The sequence below is a fragment of the Meles meles genome, chromosome 4 (assembly GCF_922984935.1).
Source record: "Meles meles chromosome 4, mMelMel3.1 paternal haplotype, whole genome shotgun sequence".
NCBI classification, from domain to species: domain Eukaryota; kingdom Metazoa; phylum Chordata; class Mammalia; order Carnivora; family Mustelidae; genus Meles; species Meles meles.
The window spans coordinates 139,423,961-139,434,768 of NC_060069.1; the positions used below are offsets into that span (position 1 = coordinate 139,423,961).

Here is a 10,808-nt window from a genome sequence, read left to right on the forward strand (position 1 = left end):
TATTTATTTATTTGACAGACAGAGATCACAAGTAGGCAGAGAGGCAGGCAGAGAGAGAGAGGAAGGGAAGCAGGCTCTCTGGAGTCTACTTTCTTAATTTAAAGATTTTATTTATTTATTTGACAGAGAGAGATCACAAGTAGATAGAGAGGCAGACAGAGAGAGAGAGAGGGAAGCAGGCTCCCTGCTGAGCAGAGAGCTGATGTGGGACTCGATCCCAGGACCCTGAGATCATGACCTGAGCTGAAGGCAGCGGCTTAACCCACTGAGCCACCCAGGCGCCCCTACTTTCTTAATTTAAAAAGGCCAAGATTTACATGACAGTCATGTATGTCAGTCATGAGTATGTGCTGTTAATTCTTCCTTCCTTTGCAGGCAATTAAGGTACTCCATCCTCCCCCAACCAGGTAGGGACTTGATAACATCTTCTTTTACTTGTTATAAATTAAATAGTATCATGATTTTGTTCAATAGTGAAAGATCATAATTTGTCTTCCATAAAAAGATAAGCACAGCATATAGAAAATACTGATTGAAATGTTCCCTGGTAAGTAGGTAAGAAGCATTGGTTATGATATATTGCTAAATTCAAATATTTTGTTTGTAATTTCCTATACTTAAAAGACAACAAATTGAGTGGCTAGAAACAAAAGGCTGCAGATAGTGTTAGTAGACTAAATATGATGCTAATTAATAATGTTATTTTTCATTTCTTTCCTATGACAATTATTCCAAAATCTAGCATACAAATCAAAAGATACAGTTGCTATTTATTTTAATGATTGTCATAATAAGGAAACTAATAGAGAAGGAAAGGACCAAAGAAAAATATTGAAAACATTGCATACATCAAAATGTTGCTCTGGTTGTATTGATCTCACTCATTCTTTTAGGCTTGACAGAGAACATTCAATAATCAGAATTATCCATCTATCATTTTGACATTGCCCTTTGGAGAGTAATTAACAGTACTAATTTATGTAATTTATTTAGCCCATCAGGAGGTTTCAGAACTCACATATGCTGTTGAACATCTGTGTATTTAAACTTTACATCTATGGATGCATTTTATTTACATTTTAGGCAATGTGATATGACTGGCATAATATTTTAAGAAGTTATTTTTTCAAAATGGAAATGAGTTTCTTCTCCAGTAACATTTTTTTGAAGAAGCTTAGGAAAGTATTTTCAGATTTTAAGTGAAATGAGCATTTTTTTTTCCTTTCTGTTATAGCATGCATAAGGTTATCTTTGCAAGGAATAGAATCAGATAATTTAACAAGAAATGATACAATGAAAAAAATCTTTAGAAAATCTAGAATAGTGTTATCAAATAGAAATATGATCTGAGCTACACATAATTTTTTCAAGTTTGCAATCTAGGTTGTCAGAAACCATTTGAAATTTTCAAGAATTTGCTTTTATTTGAATTCTTATTTCATTTATTATCATGCTTCTTAGAAATAATTTTGCTATTTTTTTTTGGATAAGATTGCTTTCCTTAGAAAATTAAATTTGTTGGGGCGCCTGGGTGGCTCAGCGGGTTAAAGCCTCTGCCTTCGGCTCGGGTCATGATCCCAGGGTCCTGGGATCGAGCCCCGCATCGGGCTCTCTGCTTGGCTGGGAGCCTGCTTCCTCCTCTCTCTCTCTCTGCCTGCCTTTCTGCCTACTTGCCTACTTGTAATCTCTATCTGTCAAATAAATAAATCTTAAAAAAAAAAAAAAAGAAAATTAAATTTGTTGAAAAAGTAAATCTGTTCTGAACCATTATATGTTTCTTGCCCTTTTGAAATCTTGTTTATACTCTTTTATTTTACCATTCCCTTTAATGCTCCTACTTCTGAAATTGTGCCTTTTCTTTTATGGCACTTTATAACCTCACATGACAAAATTCCAAATAGCCAGAGGAGGGCTGGTCACCCTATTTCAGTCCATGGATATGATTAGCTGTAGATGCTCCCTCCAGAAAAATTCCCACAAGTTTATTGAGGCAAAGTCCCAGATCCTAAAAAATGAGTGAGTTAAATTCATTCCAGATAACACAGATGGCCCACAAGAAAAGGGGAACAGACATGCCTTTGAGCAGATTTCTTTCAATGATTTGTTTCTTGAAGGTTATACTCCTCTGGTAGGTAGAGTAGAAGGTATTACCCTAGGCATACCTAAAAGTCAATGTGTGGTTCAATACTTTTTTCACTTTGAGGTTTGAAGTACTCAAGTTTGAAGTACTCATAAATCTGAAGATTTGGTGATGAAATTTTTGAATTACTTAATCTATGATTATTATTGTTCACAAAATATATGGCTGGTATCCTAAAGAAAGTTGATAATTATGCAGACTTTTCTACCTATCCATCTAATTGTCTAAGTAAAATGTATGCTCTCTGTCTTAGTTTGTTTGGAAGCTATAACAATACTATAGATTTGGTGGCCTATAAACAACAGAATATCCTTTCTCACAGTTTTGAAATCTGGAAGTCTGAGGTCAGGGAGCCAACATGGTTGTGTTCTGGTGAGAGCCCTCTTCTACGTTACAAAGAGCCAACTCGTCGTGTCCTCAGCAGAAAGAGGGAGAAATCGCTTTCCAACCTGTTTGAGAAGGCAACTAATTCCACTTATGAGGACTCCAGCCTCCTGACGAATTATCTCCCAAAGTCCCCGCTTCTGAATGCCATCATATTAGGATTCAATTTCAATATACGAAATTGGGACTGACACAAACATTCAGTCCATAACACTCCCCAAACATCAATTTATTTGGTTGTTGTTTGGGTGTTATATCAACATCAATCACCTCCACCAATTTTTGTGATTCTTGTTTTCACAATCAGGCTGCAGCAAATACTGATCTCTTACAAACTCAGGTGTACCCAAAAAACAAAAGAAACAAAAACAAAACCTACCACCATCACTGCAACAAAAAACAGGTGTGGCCCCAAGTAACTGCTTGCTTTAGGGAAGTTTCACTTAGCAAGGAAATATTGGTCCGACCACCTTGAAAAAGATATCTGAAAGGAAAATGAAATTGTTATAGCAGATTTACTACATAAAAAATGTTCCTGGATAATGTTTTCGATATTCATAGGTACTTTTTTATGTGTTTTCCTATTTCTCACTATAGGGATTTCACATGTTACATAGATAGCATCCTACTTGGGCAACTAGGGAAAGGCCTCTAGGTCAGGTTTTTACAGTAGTCCTGCTTCCTGGAAGCTCCCAAGGAAGATGACAAGTGCTCTGAAAAAGAGAGGTATGTGATCTGGCTGGAAGCAGAATCATAGCCAGAATCTGGAAATTTTTAGATTCCTGATTATGGCCCAGAAACTAGATAAAGGTGGAAACCTTAAAAATATTGTGCAAAGGTGCAAAATCAGTTGTCACTATACAATTGGATACATTTGGATGACAGATGACAAGAAAGCCATCTATTCAAATGCCTTGGAGCTTTGTAAATGACACCGCTGCTTAGACTCATAGGTTGGGGAGGGAATTCCCCCAAATTTTTTGTGATTCCAGCTGGATAGGGCTGCCAAATGTTAGAAGATAAAGACAAGTGATATTTCTTGCACACCTGGTTTGGGGGCCTGGGAGTCACACCTATTAAAAATAAATAGTGGACAGAAGAGAAAATTCTATTGCAGAACAGAAATATGGTGAAACTTCTTTTCCACGGAGTCTCATCATTTTTCTTGTGAATATCGTCTCTTTACAGCTCTGTAGGAGTCAGTCCATTCTAGCTCAGCATGAAAGGTCTCTCGAATCTTCTTATAAATAAAAGCCCAGGGCAGAACCAGTTCCTGAAAAGAGGTTCAAAGTTTTTTAAATTATTTAGTACTTCCTTCCTACACCGCTCAGTAAGACAGAACAGATAAAAAGTATGTTTTACTTTTGTGGATTTAACTCACAAATTTCTAGATCTTTACTCCTGAATTTTCAAACTGTTAGCAGAACTCTTTACATGGTTGACCACTCCTCATTTCCTATACGGTTCCGGTTAGCACATCAGAATTAGTGAACTCAAATGGGGGGGGGGGGTGGGTGGTGTGCCATGGCCCGCGTGACAACTCGATCAGGAAACGCGAGGGTAAGAGGATGGTGAAAAGAAATTAAAGAGACAAAGAGATGGGGGCAGGAGGAGCATAGGGGATGATTTCCACCAATGCCGCTTTATTAGTAAAACCATGGGAATATATAGAAGTCTTACAATGAAAGGGTGATTTATCTAAGTGTTGCTGCATGATTAAAGGTTCGCATACCAGCTCCATAATATTTTCCACTACAGACATACCAACGCCACATGGTGGATGGTAAACATCATTCCAATATAAAAACACTCAAAAGATTATCTCGTAGCTTCTAACAGGACAGCAAGAACCACTAGAAGATTAATGAGTGCACCTGGGCTGTCTGGAAAGTCAACTATCTAGAGGAGCCTGTGAGAGGTCACGTAGGCGAACAAGCAGCGCATGGCACAGGCTCTTTCTCGATGCAAACTCAACTCCATTCTCCTTTGCCTTAAATCAGGCAGTGAGACGTTGGAGGAGGCATAAGTCAGAGCCTGGTTTGGCTCTCCTCTCGAGCCTTACCGCGCCTTCCCACATCTCCCCTTCTTTTTTAAGTAAATCGAGCATATGAAGTTGGGCTTGCGTATGCAGTCGTTGCTGTCCTGTTTGATATACAGAAATAGCCCAGCCAATGAGGAGGGCGGTGAGAATCACAAAAATGATTATAAAAATCCAGAAGGAATGTTTCATGATATTACCCAGAGTAAAACCTCGAAGGCCGCTTAGTATTTGATTTACTACATCAGCAGGGTTTTTTAATGTCAATTGAGCATGTCCTATGTTAATGATTTCTCTTTGTAGTTCAGCAAGGTCCAAGCTAACGTTATTATGAAACCATACCCCTTGTAAATGGTGTTTAGCTGCGTCCCATGAATAATTAAAGGCCTTAAGGGGTGTAACGCAAATGTGCTGAAATCCCTCATGACATGTCAACAACATTTGTGTCCTCAAGGTGGATAGTTGTCCCCCTAGATATTCTATGGCTTCTTCCAGGCTCTCCAGTCTACTCAGGATCTTTTCATCGATATGCTCCTGGGCAGTCAGGGCAAGAGAAATATATTTTGCTAAAGAGTTTACGTGCGTAGCAGTGTGAACAGATTGTGAGAGAACAACGGCAGAAACAGTGGCAGTAGCAATCACAGAAATTAGTACAGCTATTCCTGCTAACAATAATCCTAAAAAAGTTTAACCCTATTAATTTGATGTTGTAATTCTACAGCTAATTGATAACCATAATTAGCATAACAGGGATCCTCTACCTCTACTGATAATAGAACATACAGGGGTTGCATAACCAGGAATATCATAACAGAGGAGTCTCCAAAGGCTGGGGAAGACAAGGGTAAGCAATTTGTCAAAATACAATTGTTACACTCAATTTGATATATTGGGAAACGTCCTCTAGTTCTCTCGTACACATGTGGACGAACAGCGCCGGGTCCTACAACTAAGAGGAAAGGGCGCGGAACACAAGTCTTTACAGAAATGTCCACTTGGGTAGCCCGTTCCAAGGTATGGTCACCCATACGAACAGAGACCGGGCCCAAGGCAGTCACCAGTTTCCATAATTCAGAATGAACCATTTCTTCTGTAGTGAACAGTCCTCCCGGTATTGTCACGTTGTGAGATTGCAAGTGGGGAGAGCGCAGTCCTCCAGGATGCAGGATGCGTTTCTTAGAATGATACGAAAGCTTCTTTGACCAGTCGGTAATGACAAATCCCAGGATTCCAGGAGGCGTAATAAGCCGCGGTACTTCTTGCATGCACTCACCCAATATAGGACCTGGAAGAGAGAAATTAAGATTTTTAGGACAGAAAGAATGGGTAGGGGGAGACATTCCTAGCCCAGAAAATGTAGGTGACTCTTCACCGGTGATTTCAAATAGACTCCATTCCTCGAGTCTTTTAGCGATTTCCCTGGTGTGAGGCATCCTTCTTAGGTAAGATACTACATGGGAAAACTGTTTGACCACCATGCAACCATTCATCAAAATTTGTTTCTGAGAAGGGGTTTGGAAACAAATGGGGACTTGGGCTGATGTCCCAGTCCAATTCAGATAATGCTCAGCATGATCTATTCCTTCTGAGCTAATGCCCCCGAATTGATCAATTATGTTAGTATGGACTCGAGGAGTTGGATCGTCCCAAGTAACGGGATGCACCACAGGCGGATCGGGTAAGTAAGCCCAATAATGTGTTGCCTGTACTCCTTGTGGGGAAATTTAGTGCGAGTAAAGTGGAGAGGAGAGAAAGCAAAACATGATTAGATGGGGTCTGTGTAGCAATTTCAAGAGCCTGTTGGATGAGATTCCTCATCTGCTGTTGTCTGAATGGAAGAAGACGTCTTCACCGCCTCCTCTGACTTCTTTGGTTCAGGGTCAGTTTCTCCAGGCGTTGTCATACTGGGGAGGAGTCTACACCACCTCTCTGGGAGCCAGCGCGGGGTATCCTCATCCTGTAGAAAAATACAGACAAAACCTCTCCCTTTACAGAGTATTGCACCAGGGCCTTTCCATACTCCGGTTGTATGGGAGTGGAGAAAAGTCAGGATCCAAAATCGCTCAGCAGCTGTCCGGCCTATATCATCCACATTCAAAAAATTTAAAACATATAAAGTCAAATTTAAATGCATATGTGGGTCAACAGATGAATGGATAAAGAAGATGTGGTATATATACACAATGGAATACTATGCAGCCATCAAAAGAAATGAAATCATGCCATTTGCGACGACGTGGATGGAACTAGAGCGTATCATGCTTAGTGAAATAAGTCAATCGGAGAAAGACAACTATCATATGATCTCCCTGATATGAGGACATGGAGAAGCAACATGGGGGGGTAGGGGGATAGGAGAAGAATAAATGAAACAAGATTGGATTGGGAGGGAGACAAACCATAAATGACTCTTAATCTCACAAAACAAACTGGGGGTTGCTGGGGGGAGGTGGGATTGGGAGAGGGGGAGGGGGCTATGGACATTGGGGAGGGTAAGTGCTATCGTGAGTGCTGTGAAGTGTGTAAACCTGGCGATTCATATGTGGGGAGTATTTCACTTTTCCCTGTAGTATCTCCCCATCTTTTAATTTTTTTTTTAAAGATTTTATTTATTTATTTATTTGACAGAGAGAGAGAGATCACAAGTAGGCAGAGAGGCAGGCAGAGAGAGAGAGGGGGAAGCAGGCTCCCCGCTGAGCAGAGAGCCCGATGTGGGGCTCGATCCCAGGACCCTGAGATCATAACCTGAGTCGAAGGCAGCGGCTTAATCCACTGAGCCACCCAGGCGCCCCCCCCTTTTAATTTTTTAAGATAGGATTTAAGGGTGCTGTTTGCACGTTCCACAATGGCTTGACCTTGAGAATTATATGGAATTCCTGTGGAATGTGCTATTTGAAAAATAGCACAAAAGGTCTGAAAAGCCTGGGATGTATAAGCAGTCCCATTATCTGTTTTAATTGCCTTCGGCGTGCCTAGGGTGGCAAATGCTGAAAGTAAATGATTTTGAGTGTCAGTAAAAGATTCCCCAGAATGTGCTGTAGCATGTATAAATCCAGAAAAGGTATCAATAGAAACATGGAGATATTTAAGTTTTCCAAATGGAGGAAAAATAGTTACATCCATTTGCCATAAATGATGAGGCATTAGGCCTCGAGGATTTACAGTGTAAGTTGGCTGAGGATGATGAATAGGGCAAGTAGAACAGTTTTTAACTATTTGTCGAGCTTCTTCCCTGGTCAGCCGGAATTGCTTGCACAGGGTGGCTGCATTTTGGTGAAATCGGGCATGACTTTGAGTAGCCTGATCAATTTTAGTGGTCATTGCCAATTGTATATGGGTTAAAGCATCCGCAATAGCATTGCCTTCAGCTAAAGGCCCAGGCAGATTAGTATGTGCCCTGATGTGTGAAATGTATATGGGATTAATTCTCTTATTTAATAATTGTTGAATATTTGTGAAGAGGTAAAAAAAGCTCTTCATCATTAGTAAGGATATAAGCAGTAGGCAACATTGGGACAGCGCGTGCCACGTAATGACTATCACTATATAAATTACATGGTTCAGGAAATTTTTCCAAAGCCAACAGTACTGCCTTTAATTCAGTTCTTTGAACTGACTTAGTAGCATAAAATGCCTGAAAAGATTCCTGACCCAAGCAGGAAGATTTATGAATGCCAATATGCCCTCTCTTTTCTGCATCCACGAAGACATTAATAGCAGAAGTGAGAGGCAGTGTTTGAACAAGATTATTCATCATAATAGGGGTAGTGGAAAGAAATTGTAATAATTTATCCGCTGGCAAGTGATACTTAAGTTGTCCTGGATAATTAGAAAGAGCTATTTCCAGTCAAGATTAAGACTAAATAACGTTTGCATATGTTCAGTTGTTAACATAGGCAGGACCAGAAATTCAGGTTCCTTACCTGTAATAAGAATAATCCTTGGGTCGCCTGGGTGGCTCAGTGGATTAAGCCGCTGCCTTCAGCTCAGGTCATGATCTCAGGGTCCTGGGATCGAGCCCCGCATCGGGCTCTCTGCTCTGCAGGGAGCCTGCTTCCTCCTCTCTCTCTGCCTGCCTCTTTGCCTATTGTGATCTCTCTCTCTGTCAAATAAATAAATAAAATCTTAAAAAAAAAAAAAAAGAATAATCCTCTGACGACCTCTGTTAATCAGTTGTGTTAATAACTCTATTTGCCCTGGGCGCCTGGGTGGCTCAGTGGGTTAAGCCGCTGCCTTCGGCTCAGGTCATGATCTCAGGGTCCTGGGATCGAGTGCCACATCGGGCTCTCTGTTCAGCGGCGAGCCTGCTTCCCTCTCTCTCTCTGCCTGCCTCTCTGTCTACTTGTGATCTCTCTCTGTCAAATAAATAAATAAAATCTAAAAAAAAAACAACAAAAAACTCTATTTGCCCAGTGATGACATGTAGTTGGTGTAAAGTTAAGTGAATCCACTCCAAAGTCCCATGAACTTGCCATATAACTGCTAAAGGTAACTTGGATGGCATTAACAGGATTAGATATATTGGTGTGGCAGGGTTATACTGATAGAGCTGCGCCTGTGACAATTTGTCATTAACTAATTGTAACGCTGCTTTAGTGTCCTCAGTTAAATAAAGTTCGAGGAGAGGAGGGAGAACTATCCCCTTTTAAGATATCAAATAAAGGCTTTAGGTCATCAGCAGTTAGATGTAAAAAGGGTCTAATCCAGGAGTTAATATCTCCTAATAATTTTTGAAAATCATTTAAAGTATGCAAAGACTGTGTATGCAAAGAAATTTTTTGAGGACGAATTCTTTTATTCTCAATAATAAATCCCAAATATTCAAAAGGCTCCATTTTTTGCACCTTCTCAGGAGCAACTATTAAATTATATTGCTGTAATTGAGCAACTAAAAAGGCAAAGGCTTGTTGCAAAATTTCCTCCATTTCAGCCGCTAGAAGAATATCATCCATATCGTGTATACAATAAATCATTGGCTCAAATTGTGTCCGAAATGGAGAAATTGCATGAGAAACAAATTCCTGGCATAGAGTAGGACTATTGGCCATGCCCTGAGGCAGGACCTGCCATTGATAACGTTTAGCAGATTCCTTATGATTAGTACTGGGAATAGTAAAAGCAAATTGTTCACAGTCTTGGGGGGCTAGTGGAATGGTGAAAAAACAATCTTTTAGATCTAATATAATCAATTTATATTGCAGAGGAATGGCCGATGGTGTAGGCAATCCAGGCTGAAGGGCCCCCATAGGTTTCATTGTGGCATTTACTGCCCTTATATCCTGCAAAAGTCTCCATTTTCCTGATTTCTTTTTAATTACAAATATAGGAGTATTCCAAGGGCTAAAAGAGTCCTTTAAATGACCCCAAAGCAGCTGTTCTTCTGTTAAAGTGGCTGCCGCTGCCAATTTTTCTGCATGTAAGAGCCACTGATTCACCCATACAGGGTCATCAGATTTCCATTCGATAGGCAGTGCATGAGGAGATTTTAGTGGCCCTGAGGAAAACCCAAACCAGCTTTTGTATGCTGTGACTGTATCTGGAGCGGGTCTGGCTCTCCCTATAAGTTCTTTCCTAAACCTTTTCCCTGTTTATATCCCATCTTTTTCATTAGGGCCATCGCAACTGAATGTTGTTCATTTTTATGAATAGGGGCTAATGCCAAAGAGACTCCCATATCTGCGAGTACCTCATGGTCCCATAAATTAAGATCAATTTGTAGCACAAAAGGTTGAAACACCCCCTGATGGCCTTCAGCAGTAGACAAGTTTAGAAAATTTGCACTTAACTTAGGAGCATGAGCTTGTCCTACACCCTTAATGGAAGTATCCGAATCCACAAGAGGCCAATTTCTAGGCCAGTGTTGGAAAGCAATAACTGAAATATCCACTCCTGTGTCGACTAACCCCCAAAAGTCTCGGCCCTGAATTTTTAGAGTCAAGTAAGGTTTATCTGCAGAAATTAATTGGGCCCAACATATATCAGTCGAGCCAAAACCTCCAGTTACTCTCCTGCCTTTCATGGCTGGATTATTAGTTTCCATTCATGGCATAATAATTAATTGAGCAATGGGAACTCGAGGTTGCAAGGAAAGCACTCCTTCTCTCAAGGTAGCCATGATTTTAATTTCTCCTGTATAGTCTTCATCTATTATTCCAGGGTGAATAGACAGACCTTTCATAGTCCAGCTAGACCTTTCTAGTAACAGGCCCCAGGTTCCTTTTGGCAGTGGCCCCCAGATACCAGTTG

At 40.4% G+C, this 10,808-nt stretch overlaps 1 protein-coding gene across 1 annotated transcript; it reads right to left on the bottom strand.

The window, feature by feature from the left end:
- Positions 1–10,119: 10,119 nt before the first annotated feature.
- On the bottom strand, positions 10,120–10,581 carry LOC123940789 (endogenous retrovirus group K member 25 Pro protein-like). Its single transcript, XM_046003696.1, has one exon. The coding sequence runs from the start codon at positions 10,579–10,581 to the stop codon at positions 10,120–10,122; it is 462 nt and encodes a 153-aa protein (XP_045859652.1).
- Positions 10,582–10,808: the final 227 nt, after the last annotated feature.

Coding starts and splice junctions, on each gene's coding strand:
- LOC123940789 (XM_046003696.1), bottom strand. CDS start 10,581: ATGAAAGGCAGGAGAGTAACTGGAGGTTTTGGCTCGACTGATATATGT.